We start from the raw sequence: 21770 nt of genomic DNA, 5'->3' as shown, positions 1-21770 counted from the left end.
ACCACTGATGGGTTTTAGGTGAAACAAATAAACTAGAAAACAATTCCTAAGTTCACATGCAACCTACTTTGGATCTATGTTTTAACTATTGAACATATTGTTGGATAAGGTGTATAAGTCCATAACTATTTCTGGTATGTACTTGACCCGACCCGGCATGGTCCATTTGGGTTGCATGGCATCATGCATTTGGATAGACTAAATGAGAGAAATAACACTTGTGGTTTATTAATATATTATAAGTTCTAATATATTAATAGTCTTATTTAATTAGTATTGATCAAGAATTAATCTAGGATTAATTAAGTGATCAAAAAATGACTAATTAAATATATGGGTTGATCATGTAAATCATCCATAACTTGTATAGTGGGCTAAAAGGCTCCATGGATAATCAAGTTGGGTTAAACCCATTGAATGCTCCATGGAGGCTCCATGGGAGTTACAAACCCATGGGTCATGGAAATGAAGAGTCATGTCACATTAGGGTTTACATGGTGTAACCCTAGATGTGACACACTATATAAGAAACTCATTCTCCACCAAAATCGGCTACACTAAGAAACAAGAGGGCTAGAGCCGATTTTGCGAATGTAAGATTCTCTCAAAGTTTACTCCTTTGCATTTGGTGTTGTGTGAAGCATTTGAGGCATCACACTTGGGGTGCTAGGCTCACGAGGTTTCAAGGATCATAATCAACAATAAGGTAAGTTATTCTATCTTTCATTCAAGTTAAAAATGTTCCCTGTGTATGCTAGATAGGAATATAACCTTGGAATTCAACTTTGCATGATAATTAGACAAACATAGATCCAAGGTTATTAGGGTTGCATGTACACTTAGGAAGTGTTAGAATGCTCAAAACCCATCAGTGGTATCAGAGCCTAGGTTTGTTTGTTGTTTTTTTTTGTGTGCAAACAGCTTGAAAAAAAAATCGTTAAATTACAAGTTTTTTTTAAGTGTAATTTTTGATTCTTGAAAGTGTTCATATTCATGTTCTTGAACTTATGAAGATTAGATGATCATAGGAATTGTCTGTAACCTTCATGGTAGTTTAATTCATGATCATAATGTGTTTTAATGGAGTCCATAACTTGTCCTCAAGTTATGGAAAACCAAAAGTCTCGCTTTTATTAAAGCCATTAAAAGAACACAAGAGTTATAAAAATGAAGAGTCTTCATTTTTATTACTCAATTAATTCATAAGTTATAAGAAATGAAAAGTTTTGGAAGTTTACAAAACTTGCCCTCAAGTTTTGGAACATGTAAAGTCTTGATTAAAACTTTAGTTCCAACCTTTAGAATTTTAAAAGTTAAAATTCAACCCTTATACTTTATAATATTATAAGTTACTAATATATATATGTATAACAACAAGTCGTCTTACCGCTAGTATGCCTCATTCACGAAGCCGGTCTATAAGGGGGTATAAGGTTGTTGCCTATAAAATGGCAACTTAATGGGTGTCCACTCTCACCCACCGCTTCCTTGATCGGTGGAGGGTCGTTAGCCGAACGGGTAAGACAAGGACTTATAAATTCTCATTAAAAGTATGATGAATATTATAAAGTAACTAAATGCTTTTATTAAATTCTCAATCTTAGTTACTTTAGGAAAATGTGAATAAGGTGCTAATCCATGAAATTACACTTTACACTTTGTTTAAGTCGTTGGTGGAGCGTGTGTGGTTAACCGGCACACTAACTTGGACTTAACAAGGTAGGTAAAGGGTGGCTTAAGGTTTACCATAGCATCGGTGGAGCGTGTGTGGTTTACCGGCACATCGATTGAGTGATAAACCTTGAGGGTACCAAGTGATTTGCATGGTTACTTCACACCTCGTTTTGTGATCCTCGGTATCCCAGTCACAAAACTTGGAGGGCACACTCGAGATTGAAACATGCCTTTGAAAAGTTCATTGAATCTCAAAAGAATCTAGGAATTTCTAAGAACCAATTAAAAACCTAATATTTATATTTCGTTTTTCATGGTGGAAATTGGTGAATCGTCATTCACCTACCTTTCAAATATGTTATAGCTTGGATTACGGCATACCTCTTCTAAGTTATAATATATTGTGATTGGATCCTAGCCTTAATATTACATTTGGGTGTTTTATTAAGGACTCTCTTAATATCTAAACTAATCTTGTTCTCTTCTTTCAGATGTCTTCAAACAATGCTGCTTCTGGCTCTAATCCTAATGGCTCCTTTACCCTTATGAACTTGTGTGGGAAAGTCACTTTTGATGGATCCAACTTCAATGAATGGATCAGAAACATCAGGATGATTACCCGCTACGAGGACAAAGAATATGTCCTTTACAAGGAGCTTAAGGAGATTGATGAGACCACTGCAACTCCCCAGGAGATCGCTGACTTCCGGGCACATGAAAGGGATGCTACAAAAGTGGCATGCATCATGTTGGCCACCATGACAGCGGAACTCCAAAAGTCCTATGAGGACTTCTACCCTTTTGAAATGCACCAAGATCTGATGGAAAGATACCATCAAAGTGCACGACAAGAGAGGTATGAAATCATATGTTCTATCATAACAACCATGATGAAGGACGGGTAATCTGTCACGAGCTACATACAGAAAATGCAAAGGTATGTGGATCGGTTGCTGAAGCTTAATGTGAACTTCCCTGAGGAGCTTGCAATAGATATCATTTTGCACTCCTTACCATCGTGCTATGATCAATTCTGCATGACATATCACATGAATAAGGAAGAGGTCACACTCAGCAAACTTCAGGGACTCATCAAGACCGCAGAAACAGTTCTTAAGGGTAAGTCAGTTGTTAACACTCCTACTCCAAACTCCGCCCCAGTTTTGGCAATCGGGAAAGGTAGAGGGAAGAAGAGGAAGAGCTCTTCGAAGGGTACCAAGGCTAGGACCCTTGATGCCTCTTCTTCAAGTGGAACCAAGAAAGGTTTTGTCACTCCTTCTTCTGACCCTAAAGAGGCTGAATGCTTCTATTACCATGAAAAGTCACATTGGAAGCGAAACTGCCCAAAGTACCAGCAAGATGTGAAGGATGGGAAAGTTAAACCCAACCATGCAGGTATTTACACTATCTTATCTAATAACTCACCCCATTCTAACTCTTGGGTCCTTGATACCGGTTGTGGTATTCATATCTGTTCTGATTTGCAGGGACTAAGAAGAAGTGAGAATGTGGAGCATGGAAGAATAAACTTAATCATGGGGAATAGGAAAGCTTCACCTGTCACCAAGATTGGAGTTTATACTTTATCGCTAAGTAGTGGGTTTAGTTTAGATTTGAATAAATGTTGTTATTCGCCAGAAATGGCAAGAAATATTATTTCCTTTCATGCATTGTATAAACAAGGTTTCACCTTTTCATTTGATAATGAAGTTGGTTCGATTAATGCTTTCTTTAATAATGTTCTTTATTTTAAAGCATTACCTTGTGATGGTGTGTATGAAACTGTATCTGTGGTTGATAACTTAGGAAATAATGTATTGTGTATTGATTCTGTTAATGATAATAACTTGGATAAAGCATCATTATGGCATTGTCGTCTTGGACATATAAGCAAGAAACGCATAGGCCAACTCCAAAAGGATGGAGTATTGGAGTCATTTGACCTAAAGTCCGATGATAGTTGCGAATCATGCTTACTTGGAAAAATGACAAAGTCACCCTTCACAGGTTCTTGTGAGAGGGGTGAAGGTTTGTTGGATCTTATACACACGGATGTGTGTGGGCCCTTCAAACATGCCACAAGGGATGCTAATCGTTATTATTTGACTTTTACTGATGATTACAGTAGATATGGATATGTCTACTTAATCAAGCATAAGTCAGAGACTTTTGAGAGGTTTAAAGAGTTTAAACAGGAAGTCGAGAACCAATTGGGCAGGAACATTAAGATGCTTCGATGCGATCGAGGTGGTGAGTATCTTAGTTCAGAGTTCCTCGACTATCTTAGGGAATGTGGGATTGTCTCACAATTGACACCTCCCAGGACACCGCAGTTGAATGGTGTAGCTGAGAGGCGTAATCGAACCTTGTTGGATATGGTTCGTTCCATGATGAGTCGAGCTTCGCTACCAATCTCATTTTGGGGGTATGCCTTAGAGACTGCCGCCCATATCCTTAATCTAGTTCCCACAAAGAAAGTTGCCAAAACTCCTCATGAGATGTGGACTGGTAAAGTACCCAAACTAGACCACATTAAGATTTGGGGTTGCGAGGCTTTTGTGAGACGCGAGACTCATGATAAGCTCGAACCTCGAAGTGAGAGGTGTATTTTCATCGGCTACCCACATAAATCCTTTGGTTACCTCTTCTACAGACCTAGTGAGAATGTGGTCTTTGTAGCTAGGAGGGCTTTCTTTCGAGAGAGAGAGTTCATAAGCCAAGGAGACAGTGGGAGGCAAGTTGACCTTGAAGAAATTCAAGAGTCAAGTGGTGAAGGAACTTCAAACCCTAGCACTCAACTTGAGGAGGAAACTTCTGTTGAGCCAATTAACAAGTCTGTACCTCTGAGGCGTTCCACAAAGGTTAGGAATGCACCTGAGCATTACTATGGATTCCATATTACTGCGGAAGGTGATACACTTATCAGTGATGAGACACTGATAGGTCTGGATGAACCTAACAGTTACGCGGAAGCCATGGCAGGCCCTGAGTCAGCCAAGTAGAAAGAGGCAATGGACAGCGAGATACAGTCCATGTATGACAATCAAGTTTGGAACTTGGTTGAGAATGTACCAGGTCGTAAGACTGTAGGGTGCAAATGGATCTTCAAGAAGAAGACCGACATGGATGGTAATGTACACACTTATAAGGCACGACTGGTTGCAAAGGGTTTCTCACAAACTCCGGGAGTTGATTATGATGAGACCTTTTCTCCAGTGGCCAAGATTAAGTCTATTAGGGTTCTGTTAGCCATAGCCGCATTTCATGACTATGAAATATGGCAAATGGATGTCAAAACCGCTTTCCTTAATGGAAAGTTGGCTGAGGATGTTTACATGAGTCAGCCAGAGGGTTTTGTCAACACAGAGTACCCTAATAGAGTGTGTAAGCTTGAGAAATCCATTTATGGGTTAAAGCAAGCACCTCGCAGATGGAATCTTTGCTTTGATGAGAAAGTCAAGGAATTTGGCTTTTCTAGGAGTGAAGATGAATCTTGTGTATATGTCAAGGCTAGTGGGAGTATAGTTAGCTTTTTGGTATTGTATGTGGATGACATACTACTCATAGGAAATGACATCCCAACTCTGCAGGAAGTTAAGTCCTGGCTTGGGAAGTGTTTCTCTATGAAGGACCTAGGAGAAGCTGCCTATATTCTAGGGATAAGGATCTTGAGAGGCCGGAGTAAAAGACTAATTGGACTTAGTCAGAGTACTTACTTGGATAAGGTGTTGAAGAGATTCGGCATGCAGGACTCCAAGAAAGGATAGTTACCCATCCAGAGTAATGCCAGATTGAGTAAGACACAAAGCCCTAGTACTGAGGCTGAGATAGCAGAAATGAGTCGAATACCTTATGCTTCGGCTGTAGGATCAATCATGTATGCTATGACGTGTACTCGACCTGATGTAGCCTTTGCTTTGAGCATGGTTAGCAGGTATCAGGGGAACCCTGGCAAGGCACACTGGACTGCGGTAAAGAATATCCTCAAGTACCTACGGAGGACTAAGGACTGGGTCCTTACCCTCGGTGGGAGTGAAGACTTGAGAGTTGTATGGTATAGTGATGCTAGCTTTCAGACTGATAGGGATAATTTCCGCTCTCAGTCAGGCTGGGTCTTTACCATAAATGGAGGAGCAATTTCTTGGAAGAGTTCCAAGCAAGAGACAGTGGCTGATTCAACTTGCGAATCAGAGTATATAGCAGCTAGCGAGGCAGCAAAGGAGGCGATATGGCTGAAGAACTTCATTGGAGACCTTGGAGTTGTACCAGCTATTAAAGAGCCAATGGAAATTTTCTGTGATAGTGAAAGTGCAGTTGCCTTAGCCAAGGAACCAAGGGATCACGGGAGATCCAGACACATCGACAGAAAATACCATTTCATCAGACATCGAATAGAAGAAGGACTCCTCGTGGCAAAGAGGGTATCATCGGATGAGAATCCAGCAGATCCCCTCACGAAGGGACTGACTCGGGTTAAGCATCTCCAGCATGCTCGGAGCATAGGGCTGAAGGATGATATTAGATTTAGTAGTTAGATAACCTTGAAATTTGTAAAGTGTAATTGACATTAGATGATGAATAAAAGGTGTTTTATTTATGAGTAAAGTGTTGCTATCTCTTGTCGATCGTTTACTATATTTCTTTTGCATGTTTTGACTTCCAGAATAATTATGTTTGGTATATCATATTATTCGAACCTCCACAGTCGGTCATATGTCGGAAGTAGGTATGAATCAAGACTGTCATGATTGGTTGCAGAGGTCTAAGTTGTTGGACATGGCTACAACACTCATGAGTGCTCATAAGTTCTGAGCATTGGACTCAACCCACGCTCACTGGAATCACTTCATGGAATTTATCTCGAGTGATCGTGAGACGGTAATATCATATAAGTCTTCAAACCTAGAGATATGATTTGTTACTTATGAGTTGGTTATGCATTGATTGTACGTTAACGCATTGGTAACTCGATGTTATAAAACGTGCTTTTGTGTATAATTCAATGAGTGGCAGAACAAACATATGAGTCGAAGTTTATCTGTTCCTTCTTGGATTAGAAGCTGATATCTGGGCCCCTCGATGATTTTGTTTTGACCTATGTACCGGGCCCGGTCAGAACTAAGTTGATGTGTTCAATTAAGTTCTTTGTCAAACAAATCGGAAATCGGGAAACAAACTGTTGGACAATAAGTAAGACATTGTTCCATGTATTTGTCCGGCTGATATCTAGAACAGAGGATTATATGATCACTTATCTTAAATGGCGTATCATCATCTTCTCAGTTCCGAGAGACCTTGAAAGAGCTACGATTGCCGATCGGTTCCTTAAGTATTGCAGTTATAGTTATTAGACTTATCCAAGTGGGAGACTGTTGGATAAGGTGTATAAGTCCATAACTATTTCTGGTATGTACTTGACCCGACCCGGCATGGTCCATTTGGGTTGCATGGCATCATGCATTTGGATAGACTAAATGAGAGAAATAACACTTGTGGTTTATTAATATATTATAAGTTCTAATATATTAATAGTATTATTTAATTAGTATTGATCAAGAATTAATCTAGGATTAATTAAGTGATCAAAAGATGACTAATTAAATATATGGGTTGATCATGTAAATCATCCATAACTTGTATAGTGGGCTAAAAGGCTCCATGGATAATCAAGTTGGGTTAAACCCATTGAATGCTCCATGGAGGCTCCATGGGAGTTACAAACCCATGGGTCATGGAAATGAAGAGTCATGTCACATTAGGGTTTACATGGTGTAACCTGTCACACCCCGCTAAAGCGGAAACACGAGGTGTGGCAGTATAAAGGGTTTCATAGCAAAAGTTAAAAGACAACACCAACCATAGTATTAAAAATCATTACAATTTTACAATGGGTTTGAACAACTTTTAAAAGAAATTACAATGTAAATTGAAATACAACACATGCGAATGCTCCTAAAAGTGAAGTGTCCCTAAGTGCCACTTACTCGATGATTCCTGAAAAAGCATGTAAAACGAGCGTCAACTATAAAAATAGTTGGTGAGTACTCACAGATAAACAAAATAATATTGGTTCCATGAATTGAAATCAAAGTTTTGATAAATGTTTCCAATAATAAAAGTATATTGTTAAAATGAGTAAATAAGTTTGTAAAAACAAAGTTCTTTGTCATCATGAGAGATAAAGTATGTTGCCCAAATAAGATGCAACATTCATATTCTCATGGAAGATAAAGTTCGTTACTCAAACGAGTAAACAAGTTTCATTGCTAAAATGAGCAATCAATTTCGTTGCGACAAGGAGCAAACAATTTCATTGCTAAAACATGTATATAAGTTTTCAGTAATAAAAGTTCGTTGTTGTAATGAGAAACAAAGTTCATTGCTATAATTAATAACAAGTTTATTGCTATAACGAGAAACGAGTTTGTATGTGTATGAGCAAACAATGAGTCTCAACCAAACCTATGACTGAAGCCCTATCAAGATCTATGCTTATCGTTTCATAGATGAATATGGTATCATGCACTCCAGCAATAGGGCGAGTGAGGAGTTGTCAATTCCTAATAGCGCTATCCATAATGACCATTGGCTCAAAGATTTAATGGTTAGAGATAAGGGAAGGGCCTTAATACGATAAGTTCTCATGTTCCGTGTTGCATAGACATACATAGAGAGATATAGCAATAAAATAGCAATTATGTTTGATACAAATCAATTTAAATACAACATTCAAATAATAGTTTTTCGGGACATGCTTTTCCACCTCAAAACATAAAAACTGAAAATAGGGGAGTGCGTGAATACTCACAATGCATTTAGATGATGCAAATGGTGCCTTGAACTACGTTCCACGTGTACCACTACCGATTCCTACAATAATGGTATTCGCTAGTGAGTCTCTAATCAAAATCTAACACTAGTATACTTACTACTACAATAGAATTATGCCAATAATGTGTCAAAATTTAATATTGATAAGTTACAAACATTTTTCTGTGGAAATTAAGTTTCAAAGAATCAATTGTTATATAACAATTTAAGTGGAAAATTTCTATTATTGAAATGTTAATATTTAATATTTTAGAGGTGTTCCAATGATTAAATATTCAAAACTAAATCAATTTAGTTCTAAACTTTCCCAAACTTTGCATTTAAGTTTTAATTGAAGTCAAAGACCTTAAGATAAATTTTCTTGAATTTTTGATTTGTCTGACTATTTTTCACGATTTTAGTTTCTTGAATAACCATAAAATCATGAAAAATACTAAACAGTTAATAAAAATTACCAAACTTCATATTTTGGTTCTAAATGTACTAAAAGACTTCTAGATAAATTTTCATGGATTATGAATATGTATAACCATTTTTCACATATTTAATTCTCTAAATAGATACAAATTCATGAAAAATAGAAATCAGTTATGAAAATACCCCAAACTTTTTATAACAATGTCATTACACATACTTAAGCTGGGAAAAATATAAAAAGGGGTTTCTAAACTGTTTAACTCAATTTTATGATTTTTATGCATTTATTCTAATAAAAATGGGGATAAATAGAAAACAGTTTCCAAAATTACCCAAACTTTTTGTGATATTGTTATTAAACATTATTAAGTTGGAAACAATATAAAAATTGATTTCTAAACTGTTTAACCCAATTTTATGATTTTTAAGCATTTATTCTAATAAAAATTGAAATAAATAGAAAACAGTTTCCAAAATTGCCCAAAATTTTTGTAACACTTTTATTATACATGTAGAAGCTGTGAAAAAATATAAAAGATATTTTTCAATTAGTCTTTCTATTTTTCTTTGTTTTATCCTCTTAAATAATCATTAATTGGAGAATAATTATTAAACAGTTAAAGTAAATTACCAAAAATTTTGTAAAGTTCATGTACAGTGTAAATAATCTGGGAAAAATCCCAAATGTGGTTTTTATCTATTGGAATCCGATTTTGTGTATTTAAGTGTATTTAATCTTAGAAAATAGGAGAAAAATAGTATACAGAAGGGAAAAGTCATCAAAAAATTTATGTAGCCTCCTAATGTACTACAAGGTGTTCTGGTAAATTTTTATGAATTTTGGATAAACAGAACTATTTTTCCTGTTTTTAGACCATAATATACACAAAAATCGGGGAAAAATAGGAATACATTATGAAAAATTCTGAAAACATTTTTCTAAGTCTTCCACAGAGAGTATAAGCTGCGAAAATTATTATATAACCTTTTCAAATTATCTAAAGCGGTTTTATGATTTATTGGGGCTAAACAAAAAGAAAATTCAAAACCATATTAAACAGTAACAAAAATCGATGAAACTTAATGAGGGATCATTATTTAGCATATGGGTTGTCCACGAATTTAACTAGGATTTATAGACCCCAGAAAGTATTTTATATGATTTATTGCCCTATTTTCTTGCATTAATTATAATAATTCTAGAAAAATGAATTATTTCCTGGAAATTTACAGATCATCGTATTTTGTTGATGGGAATCTAGGAAAAATCGGATTTGGTCAGAAAAGGAGTTTTAGATATTTATTTGGAAATAAATCCTTCATGAACATATTTGAAAGCTTTTAACAACATACTTTGATGATCTAGCATATTAGCTTGAAGATCATCACATGCATGTTGGTTTGAAGATCATTCATGAGTTTGAAATGTTCAAAAATCGTTTTTGATAGAAAACATAGGGTGCATGTGGTGTTTTTCCACCAAAACATATAGAAAAGTGCATTTCCATGGTTTTGACTTAGGTTTAGGTCATGGATCTTCACCATTTTGTAACATGCAAGATGTTTTTGGTGAAAATCTACCACCATCATCATCAAAACTGAAGTGAATGAATATTCACACAAATTTTCTAAGAGAAAGGTGTAGAAGAAGAAGGAAATGCAAGAAAAACCTTGAAAACATGGAGGAAAATGAAAGGAAATCGTGTTCTACCTTAATGAACACCACTAGATGATGAAGATTTTGAGTTTGAGGTGTGTTCTTGGACTTATTCTCTGGAAAATTTCGTGGGTATAGAGAAATGAAGAGAGAAATGGAGTGGTGGTGATGAAGAGTGTGAGAGAGAATGAGGGGTAGAGTGAGAGAGAAGATGGAGTGTGAGGGTGAAGTGAATGATTAAAAATTTTGGGAAGAGGGTGCCTAGGAAAGAGGGGGGACGAATTTTGATGAGGAGAGAGGTTCCCTCACTCTTCCATTTTTATAAAATTCTAATTATTTTATAAAAACACCAAATTTTTATAAAATATGCACCTTAATATAGTTTTTACTCATAAAATATTGATTTTTGACTTATAAATTAAGGGTAAATGTTAATGACTTAAATTTTTATTTCCTTGATTATATTTCCTTGAATTTAATTATTTTAAGATAATATTATAAGTTTCATAACTAATTTTATAAAATTCTTGATGTTAAACTTTATAAAATTTAGGTTTTAGGGCTTTTAGGGTTCTGGAGTTTAATAAACTTTGAATATCAAAATAAATTGAATATTTGAGACTTCAAATTATCTATGGTATTATAACTCTTTTATAGTTATAAATAATGTTTGTAATTTATTTTTATCGGTTTATTGGCATTCTATGTAGTGATTCCGAGATTCAAGCGAAATTGAGGAATCAAGTATACTAGTCTTAGTCTTCAACTTTGACTTAAGTTTCTATGAGACTCTGACCTAATTTCTACCACTAGGTAAAGTGCATGATGTGTGTATATGATTCATGAAAAGGTGTTCGAGTCAAAGAGTGACCTAAATATGGATATTCACTACAGTTAAGTAGTTGTAGAATTCACATATCAATGTGAAATCTAAGTATACTATCCATTAATTCTAATTGTTTCCAAGCTTCTAGTAGGTTATAACTTAGTTTCTAGTTACTTAGTCTAGTATGTGTCGTGCCTATACGTGCAACTAAGTTTAGTCAAATCTAGAACCGAATCGAATTTTGACGGTTGTCACATAACCCTAGATGTGACACACTATATAGGAAACCCATTCTCCATCAAAATCGGCTACACTAAGAAACAAGAGGGCTAGAGCCGATTTTGCAAGTGTAAGATTCTCTCAAAGTTTACTCCTTTGCATTTGGTGTTGTGTGAAGCATTTGAGGCATCACACTTGGGGTGCTAGGCTCACGAGGTTTCAAGGATCATAATCAACAATAAGGTAAGTTATTTTATCTTTCATTCAAGTTAAAAATGTTCCCCATGTATGCTAGATAGGAATATAACCTTGGAATTCAACTTTGCATGATAATTAGACAAACATAGATCCAAGGTTATTAGGGTTGCATGTACACTTAGGAAGTGTTAGAATGCTCAAAACCCATCACATATAACTTTGAATTGCAAAACAAGAACCCTAGAGGAGAGAGGCTAATTTCGAAATTAACAAACTAGAGTTTAAGAGTTACATACCTTTCAATTGTTATAGCAAACAGTTGACAATCCTCTTGATCTTGATCTTGATCTTCTTGGAAGCTTAGCACCACAAATGTAATGCCTCTAATGGAATCACACTCAAGAGCTAGCAAGAAGGAAATTAGAAGGAGAGAGAGAGAGAGAGGGAGTATGCAATTTTCGGCCCTAGGGTTTCACCAATGAAGGAGTGGGCGAATTCAGGAGCTGGGAGGCTCCTTATATAGCTGAGGGATCTAGGTTTTAGGGAAAACCCTAATACTCCTTTGCTTGGGGCCTAAGCTAATCCAAAGGCCTTATCCAAAGCCCCTTGGACGAAATCCTTAGGGTTTCCCCTATAGATTTCGTCCACCTCCTTCCAAGGAGGTTCTGGAGCCTTCCACTCAACTATCTGATAATTGCAAACTAGTCCCTGCACTTTTATAATTAATACTTTTAACCCCAAAATTAATTCTGATTAATTTCTGGCTAACTATTAATAAAACATAATGATTTATAATTAATATATTAATCTTTTAACATATTAATAAATCATTTATATTAATTTATTAATCTTATAAATTAATATCTCTCCTTTCATAATTTCCTTGTCCAGTTGCTAGGTTTGAGGGCAACCCAAAAGGACTGTGCTGCTATCAATTCAAGTACATACCAATTATAGTTATGGGCTTAGACACCTAAGATATGCTAGATATGTGTTCTTGTATTGAGTATCCTACTATGCTGTAGTGATCTGCTAGACTTGTGTTCTGGTATTGAGTATGTTGTTATGTTGTAGTGATTTGTTAGATATGTGTTCTGGCATTGAGTATGCTGCTATGTTGTAGTGATCTGTTAGATCTGTCTCCTGGTATTGAGTATATTGCTTTGTGGTAACAACCTGTAGAACTGTATGTTACATGTGCTTGCTGGTTATCATCTATGAAGTGACCTTAGGGACTGTATGTGGCCATGTAGGATAGCCTGAGAACTCTTGGTCTAGGCTCTCTTGCTTGCTCCTTGTTTGGTTGTGGCTTTAGAGTAGGATCATCTATTCGGGTGGCTATCTCACCTCTGGTTACTTATGGTTACACATTCTATGGAGGTTGGCTGGTAGTAGGACTGTATGTTGCAAGAAGACTAGTAGGCAGTCGTGAGCTGTATGATTGATGTTTGCTTGTATTATGTTCCTACTTGATCATGATTGTTTATATTTCGACATATTGTGTTTGGTTGGGTTGAGGCGGTCCTGCTTTGTGCGGTAGGCCAAGATACCCGGTGTGGGTCGGCTATAAGTCGTAAGCACGGAGGCTCGGGAGGAGCGGTAGGCCAACAAACCGCGGGTATTCCAACCCGATGGTTGATTGGACCCGACAAGTTGGTATTCTAGCCCGAGGCTGATTAGGCCAATATGCTTATGATACGAGGGTATTCCATCCCGAGGATGACTGGACCCATCGTGGACATGCCTGGTATTCCAGCCCGAGGCTGATTGGGCCAAACATGAGTGTTTGTGTTTGTGCTTTGTTTAGTGTGGTGGCATTTTGGGGGGAAACTCACTAAGCTTTGAGCTTACAGTTTTGAGTTATGCTTCAGGTACCTCAGATGATCGCGGGAAGGCGAAGGCTTGATCGTGCACCTCCTCGTGTTTTGTGTTATGATTTCGGGAAAACTCTGATATTAAACATATTTTGAAAAATATGTTGTAAATAAATATGGCTTCTGGTTGGTTTAAAAAGTTTAAATTTTTCATGAATTTCATGGGTGTTACACAAAATTGTAACATATTGATTTCCAGGTATTCCATTTTGATCCTTGGTTTGAGTATTGTTTGTAAAATTAGTCTTGAGTGGCATTTTTGTAATTTTGAGCCATGTACGTGTACGTTGGGCGTACGTGGCCATGGTGCAAACCCTAAGTTTAGTGTTTGGACCCTATTTAAGCATCATTATTGCCAAATACACTTTCTTAAATCCATCCTCCGTCCCTCTTAGTCCCCATTTCGAAACCCTAAAGTGTGTGAGTGTGTTTTGAAGTTTTGGAGTGTCATTTTGGAGATTTTGGCAGTGAAGGAAGACTCTCGGTGTGGTAGTGTTTCACCCAAGCCTTTGGATCCAACAACTACTATCTCATGTGCATCTTCTGGAGGTATAAACTCCAACCTTGATGAGTATTCCTTTAGATCTTGTTCTAGCTTATAAGTTGCACCTTTTTGTCCCAAATCTTGATCCTTGTGAATATGGAATACTTCAGGACCTTTGAGTTGTCCTTTAAGATGTTTTAGGGTGTGATAAGTCATAACAATGTGATCTTGGGCATTAGTTTCCTTCCATGCAAGATCTAGGTTGTCTTAATGAGTCAAGAAGCTAGGGTTTTTGATGTTGAGGTCTTAATAGTCATGCAAGCCCATAAAGTTGGAAACTTTATGGTTAAGAACAACATTCGAGGACCGTTTTAACCAAACCCACCTATACAATTGATAACATTATCATCAACATCTTCGTTATTATAAATCATATACCATAAGTACATGAAAATTTATTTTTTAGACAAATAATAGTAAATGTCATATAAACTATCTCAGTGTTTATGTAAATAATAAATTATAATATCTTCAAAATAAACAAGATGATACTCTAGTTTAAACCCAAATATTTTTATAGATTTGAAATCCTTACATATAAAATTCTTCCGGTACAATATTTATTATGAGAGCTGATTCGTACACAATAAATTTTTTTATACACAACAATTTGTGTATTAAATTATTGTAATATATAACTTTATAAAACATATATTATTGTGTACGCAGAAAAAATATTGTGTACGAATCACTTCCTATTAATTATATTATTTCTAATTTTCTAAAATAGATAAATTTTAATTTTTTAAATGAATATGATTAATTAAGGCATAGAAGGCGAGGTGGACTGGTGGAGGCAGTTCCTTCGGATACGTTACCCATCAATCGTTAGCCACAAGACTCCCAACTTCGGCACACCAACGTCGATCGCCGTCTTCCGTCAAACTCTCAATCCTCTGCTAAAACCCTTTGGGCATGACGACAAGCCTCCCATGGCACCCTCTACTCTCCTCGAAAACCCAACGCTTTCATCCTTCCACCAACAAATTGTTTCCCAATTCGCCGAGACCTAATTCAATCAGAGTACAAGCTTTTAGGCGTAGCGATTTTGATGGCTTTGCAAAGCGAATGGCCTCAGGCGAAGCCTGGAGAGATGCCTGGCGTAGCGCTAATAACGGTTTTGAGCAGATCCTTTACGAGACGAAGAAAACCGCCGAGCGCATCGACCGCCAGTATTCTGTTGGTCGCCGACTCTCCTCCGTCGCACAATCAGCTTCTGACCGTGCCAGGGAGCTGGACCGTGATTATTTGATAACACAGCGGTGGCGCACATTTACTCTCGATTTCAGTCAAAATTGGCCCAGGGTTTGTGCTCTATTCCTCTATCTGTTCCTTATAAATTCATCATTTATAGTCATGTCACTCGCCTTCTTATGCTATATTTCATCCAGTCTACTGATAACATGCAATTCCCCCCTCGCAGTACAGGAAGCAGTTTAGCGATTTCCTTGATACTCCATTAGGAAGAAGTTTTGGGGTAAGTGTTGCTTTACTTTGTGAATTGTGCTTTGTTTTGCATAATCGTCCTTGTATTACACCTGCAGCTTATCGAATCAGAAATCTTATTGCTAAAACAGATGGGAAAAAGTATATAACATTTCCCTGTTGTTAATGGAACTTTTGAAATTAGAACCTATGAAGATGTTTAGATTACTCAGACTAATAGTTTGGTTGTTTCTGTAGACTATCTTCTTCCTATGGTTTGCTCTTTCTGGATGGCTGTTCAGGATTCTGATATTTGCAATATGGGTACTACCATTTGCAGGCCCTCTACTTATTGGTGCTGTTGCCAATAATCTGGTGATTAAGGTAACTGGTTTTACTGCTTGTTAGTGGCAAAGATGCAATGAGAATATGAGATTCATCTTTTACATTTATTACAGGGTTCATGTCCTGCTTGTAAGAGGCAGTTTATGGGATACAAAAACCAGATGGTGAGATGTGGTGGGTGTGGGAACATTGTATGGCAACCAAAAGGAGATTTTTTTACAAAACGTGGGAATTCTGCTTCTTCTTCTTCATCTTCAAAGTCTGGACCAGAGATAATAGATGTTGAGTTTGAGGAGAAATGAAGAATGTTTACTGGTTGTTGTGTTGTGTGTATACAAGGTGGAGTGTTTGGCTTATAAGCTATTAGCCAATAGAGAGAGAGAGAGAGAGTTTTTGTTTAGACTCTGCTTACAAGTATCATAATCTGCTGTATTCTTTTAGTGTTAGATTTGGTTAAAACTCATAATGCAAACTATAATTGTATCTTAATTGAATCTAAAAGTTTTTTCATGTTCACAAAAGCATATATAACAAAGTATATAGGTTTTAATCAGATTTCAGTTATCTATTTGTTGTGTGATTAAACTTAAACAAATGAACACAAACGAGCCTTATTTTATGTTTGTTTAGTATGTTTACAACCTAGGTAATTATCAAAATTTCAATATTCATGATATTATTTCAGTAATTATTTCAACATTAATCAGTTACCAAAAAAAAGTTATAACAATTCAGTATTTTCATTTTTCGTCAAACTCGTCACTACTTTGAGTTTCAAGTGATTTACACTTGCATTTCAACCGTGTAAAAATAAGAAAATAGATGGAGATTACGAGATTTGATAAACAGAACACAATGAAATGATGAATCAACATATATTTATGGTTTCTTGGCCGTTTATACGAAAACTTTGGGCCGATGAGCCCAATTAACTTATGGGCCCAACTCTTTGTTACATATCCCAAACCCTCACCACCACCAGGGTAGATCGCCAAACCCTAATTCTTCCCAACAAAATTACTCTCCGTCTTCTTCGATTTTCTTCGCTTCTTGGCAACAATGGTATCGGGGAAGAAGACGGTAAGATATGAACGGATCTGTTCTTGTTATTTCGTGTCTCTGTCTCGTTGATAATAACCTGTATTTATTTTCACCATTTTTTTTTGGTTTTCATACTACAGAAGAAGACTCATGAGAGCATCAACAACAGGTTGGCTCTCGTGATGAAGAGTGGAAAATACACTCTTGGTTACAAGACTGTCCTAGAGTCTCTCAGAAGCTCCAAAGGTAATAAAACACCAAATTTATGCATATAAGTTTTCATCATAGCATTACATCGTCGATCTAAACATACACCAGCGTCTGAATTAGGGTTTTATTCTGTTTCTTTGAATTAGAATATGATATTTCGCTCATTATGATTCCATTCCAAGTGTAGGTAAGTTGATTATCATTTCCAACAACTGTCCGCCCTTGAGGAAATCCGAGATCGAGTATTATGCCATGCTCGCCAAGGTTGGGGTTCATCATTACAATGGAAGTAAGTACATCAAATCCTCCCTCGTTTTTTTCCCCTTGTCTTAGTATTCTTAGCCATCGTGTTAAAACTTTGGTCAATAACAATCTGAATTGTTTTATGACACTTTCTTGAATCTGGTGACTGGTCATAACAATTTCTAGATGACGAGAATAAACTTATGCAAAAATTGGATTAGATATAAAAGATCATACATTGAAAAACAATATCATTACTTTAATTAATTTGTTTTATGGATGGGCAGACAATGTTGACCTAGGGACAGCATGTGGAAAGTATTTCAGAGTGTCATGCCTTAGTATTGTTGATCCAGGTAACAATGAATTAACATTTATTCTCTATAATCTGTAATAATTTTATGTTTGGCCAATTACATATAACTAATGATTTATTGATATTGTTATTATATTGTTGTAGGTGACTCTGATATCATCAAATCTCTCCCAGGAGACAACTGAAAAGACCCAATGAAGCATTATTTTTCTCACTTCTGATATGTTGAATCTGTTCCTGTTATGGCATTATTGTCTCAAATTTAATTCTCTTTCTGTTATTATGAATTCTATGAATCTGTTGAGACGTGCATGTATTAACACTTAGATCCTAAAGAGGTAAAATTTTGTTGATTTGGGGATTTTTTGGCATATTCGATTTCTAAAATTTTGTTATTATATGCTTCTCATAATGCTTTATGTAGTCAGTCTTATGTGTTTGAGCATATCATAATTTTCTGAAGAACAAAAATAACGCAACAAAATTTGATCACATAACATGATGTCCTAAGCCATATTAACTGGGAACACGGTAACAAGCCCATAGTCCAGTAAGAACTTTTACTACAATTATAGAAATAAATATATAAAACGAAGTTATGAAATTGAAATACTAAAATTTAACGAATCATCTCAAATACATTCATTTTCAAGCCAATCATGAATAAAACTAAGCAACCACTGTCGGCAATTGACAATTTTTGAGAGAATTTTTCTTACAACAATAAAGTGTTGGTGAATCGTACACATTAATTGTTAGGGGTGAGCAATCTGCGGTTCAGAACGGTTTTTGGACCAAACCGAACCGCAAACCGCAAGTTGCGGTTTTCTATAGGGAAAAACCGATTGGTGTGGTTTTGATTCGGTGCGGTTTACGGTTTTTCATGCTGTTTTTGCAGTTATGTCGGTGCGGTTTTGGTTATTAACCGAAAAATGAGTTTGTGCAATTTTCATGTCCAAACCGGTGGATCCAGACTAAACAAATACTCACCATAATGATTTTCAATTTCCTTCCACGATCTAATGACACTTTGCAATCCAACGTCTAATTTCTAACCTGTTTTCATAATTTTCGTTTTTCTTCAGTTGGTTGCTTCAGTTTTCCAAAGTTTTCTAAAAACTATGAAAATTTTCATTTTTCCAAATTGTATGTAAATTAGAAAAATGATTTTTACAGTTTTCCAATGGTTTTTAAATTTTTAAGATGGAAAATAAAAACTTCACGATCTAACCAAATGCGTTTTCTTAAATTTTCATTGAAAATCGAAAATGAAAATTTCTTGAAAAATAAAAACAGTTTTCCACAATCAAACGCACCATAAAGTTCTCCCAGGAAATGGTTTTGTTTTCCCATCATCTCTAATTATAAGATTACCGGAGTTTGATAACCGGAGAACAGGACTGAAACTACTTGCGATGGGTAAGTTATTGGTTGACCAAACAGTAGCCGATGAGTGATTATAAAAGATTAAAACTCCATTTTCGAGTAAAACAACCTTTCCGGGTAAATCGCGAACAAGGTGATTTCTATTAGCTACCCAAAGCGAATGTGAATTCAAGTTGTTGATAATTTGGGAGAGGGTCATCAATAATGCAACTAACTTAATCTTGACAATGAAGCGTTCGAAAATCTTTATCAGCTGCACCAAATCAAATAATTAATACATTTGGTAAAAGACTTTATTAATGAATCTTAGTAATATAAGGTATTATTTTGAATTTTTAAGTTACATATCAGTTATTTTGGTGCGGTTATATGGTATAAAACCGCAACACACCGGAATTTGTGGTTTTTTCAAAATTTAAAACCGCAACATCGGTTTTTTTTTTCGGTTTTGTTTTTCAGTTTTTTTTTTTGCGTTTATTCGCTTTTCGGTTCAGTTTTTCGCTCCTGTTAGTTGTTGACCATCTTTAAAATATATTATTGACAATTATATATATATATATATATATATATATATATATATATATATATATATATATATAGAGAGAGAGAGAGAGAGAGAGGTTTAAAGTATTTATTGTGTTATTGTATGCATAAATGTGGGCCAATCAAAATTAAATAAATAAATAAGGGTAATTTAGTAATATGATTAATAACTTCCAAAAATAATCCCTATAATCATGGTATTATATTCTAGAGTCGTTCCCCTCTTCTCTTTATCTAATTGACTTTTTCTAACCCTAAATTTATCCCCTCCATAAATCGCCTCACACCCTTACCATCGGCCTCACACCAAAGCGCCTGTCAATTATGAATTTGTGATCAGACATTATCGAGGTGATTTCAACAGAGGCACAGAGCATCCAGTTAATGATTTATTAAAGCAGAGAAACAATCATAATCATTAGGTATCGACCGAGAAAAGCATCAGCAATGAAAGCGCCAAGAAGAGGAAGAAGCCTTGCCGTTCCAGTCCACGTGCTGACATTCTCGGAGGCGGTGGCCGTCGATTGCCCCAAGGGACCGGCCACATGATGTAAATCCACAAAACCAAAATGTTAATCGATCCGAACGAACTGTGTTTAATCGCATGCTACCTTCATTTGTGCACTTTCTATTCTTTTTTCTAATAGTGTTTCAATTATTGTTCTTGGGTCCTTCGAAACCAGCCTAACTATTGAAGAACAATCTCTAAAAGTTCAAAGAAGAGATCTTTTGTTACACACTTTATTCGGCGCTTTGTCTGTACCTGCAGAGGAAGGTAAACATCCATTCAATATCCAATACATTTATCATATCAAAATTCATGAATACATAATTTTAAAATCATTAATTTATCATGGGAAATCTTTATATATGCTTCTGCTAGTTTTGCCAGAGGGTTTCCAAATTTACTCCGATGATGTGAACAAATTCAAGATAACGATTCCTCAAGGTGAACATTGATTCTATTATTTATTGGAAATGGAAGGAAAAATTAAGAGGGTAAATTTGTAAAAAAGGTCTGAAGTATTTTGAACTTATACAATAGGAAGAGGAGAAGGCAACGGATTCAAGTCTGTTACTGCATTCTACCCTTCAGAAGCTTCTAATTCAAATGGTATTTGTACATATAATTTATTTCATTTTGAAAAATTAGTTTAGTAGTTAATTTTAAGTTTCACTATGTTTATCTCAGTGAGTGTAGTGATCACTGGGCTTGGTGCTGATTTTACCAAGTTGGAATCTTTTGGCAAGGTCGATGCTTTTGTAGAGAACTTGGTATACTCATAATCTTGAATTTTATGAATTTTTTCGTTGATAAAAATATATAACAAAGTAATAAATAATAGGTTAGCGGACTGGACAGAAGTTGGCAGAAACCCCCTGGTGTTTCAGCTAAACTCATCGATATCAAAGCCACTAAAGGTATGTCCTTTCCTTTCATAATTACTTGATAAATGATGTTTTATTTATTTATTTAATTTCGGGTATTTTCTTACATCTGAAAATCTTTGATATATATTCCAAAATTGGGCAGAAATGTATTACATAGAATACACACTTCAGAATCCAGGGGAAAGTGCAAGACATTTGATTTCTGTTCTTGGAATAGCGAATAATGGTTGGTATAATAGATTTATAGTATTCTATCAGAAAAGAATGTTTTTTATGATAATCATGAACATATTCTGTTAGAATGTATTGAATTAATATAATTATTGGTAAATGAATTCCAATTCTATCAGAATGGAATCACGAATTCCAATTATGTTGGAATGGAATATGGATATTTTCTCACTAATTTATTCATTGAATTTGTTTCCGCAGAAGTTGATGCTTGAAGAACGGACCACGAATGTAACGCTCTGTTCCGAATTGACTTCTAGTCTGAGGCTGTGGGCCGAAGGTTGGTCATCATAAGGAGTATGGCTCTAGAGAAGGTAAGATCTAGGCCCATTTGGGTGCGGGTGATGTATTAGAAGTGATTCGGGTGTTCAGTTTGTGTTTTGTAGCTTAGGGGTATT

General features: G+C 35.8%; 2 protein-coding genes and 1 pseudogene across 2 annotated transcripts; all 3 read left to right on the top strand.

Moving 5' to 3' along the window:
* The first annotated feature begins 15018 nt into the window (after window positions 1–15018).
* LOC145134846 (replicase polyprotein 1ab protein) lies at window positions 15019–16563 on the top strand. The gene is made up of 4 exons (XM_079069659.1): window positions 15019–15545; window positions 15664–15717; window positions 15924–16049; window positions 16124–16563. The coding sequence occupies exons 1-4, from the start codon at window positions 15156–15158 to the stop codon at window positions 16310–16312; spliced, it is 759 nt and encodes a 252-aa protein (XP_078925785.1). The 5' UTR covers window positions 15019–15155; the 3' UTR covers window positions 16313–16563.
* A 407-nt stretch (window positions 16564–16970) lies between these two features.
* On the top strand, window positions 16971–18173 carry LOC145128679 (large ribosomal subunit protein eL30). The gene is made up of 5 exons (XM_079063496.1): window positions 16971–17090; window positions 17192–17297; window positions 17449–17550; window positions 17792–17860; window positions 17965–18173. The coding sequence occupies exons 1-5, from the start codon at window positions 17070–17072 to the stop codon at window positions 18003–18005; spliced, it is 339 nt and encodes a 112-aa protein (XP_078919622.1). The 5' UTR covers window positions 16971–17069; the 3' UTR covers window positions 18006–18173.
* A 2121-nt stretch (window positions 18174–20294) lies between these two features.
* Window positions 20295–21441, top strand: LOC145130045 (psbP domain-containing protein 3, chloroplastic-like; annotated as a pseudogene).
* The last annotated feature ends 329 nt before the right edge of the window (window positions 21442–21770 follow it).

The sequence above is a fragment of the Lactuca virosa genome, chromosome 8, assembly GCF_052849685.1.
Source record: "Lactuca virosa cultivar CGN04683 chromosome 8, Lactuca_virosa_CGN04683_v6, whole genome shotgun sequence".
Taxonomy (NCBI): Eukaryota; Viridiplantae; Streptophyta; class Magnoliopsida; order Asterales; family Asteraceae; genus Lactuca; species Lactuca virosa.
This window is presented reverse-complemented; position numbering and strand designations above follow the sequence as displayed.

Bases quoted from the DNA above. Each gene is read 5' to 3' on its own strand.
- LOC145128679 (XM_079063496.1), top strand. From the start codon at position 17,070: ATGGTATCGGGGAAGAAGACG. The intron at 17,091-17,191 runs GTAAGATATGAA...TTCATACTACAG, and splicing joins TGGTATCGGGGAAGAAGACG to AAGAAGACTCATGAGAGCAT. The intron at 17,551-17,791 runs GTAAGTACATCA...ATGGATGGGCAG, and splicing joins GGTTCATCATTACAATGGAA to ACAATGTTGACCTAGGGACA.
- LOC145134846 (XM_079069659.1), top strand. From the start codon at position 15,156: ATGACGACAAGCCTCCCATGGCACCCTCTACTCTCCTCGAAAACCCAA. The intron at 15,546-15,663 runs GTTTGTGCTCTA...CCCCCCTCGCAG, and splicing joins TCAGTCAAAATTGGCCCAGG to TACAGGAAGCAGTTTAGCGA. The intron at 16,050-16,123 runs GTAACTGGTTTT...CATTTATTACAG, and splicing joins CCAATAATCTGGTGATTAAG to GGTTCATGTCCTGCTTGTAA.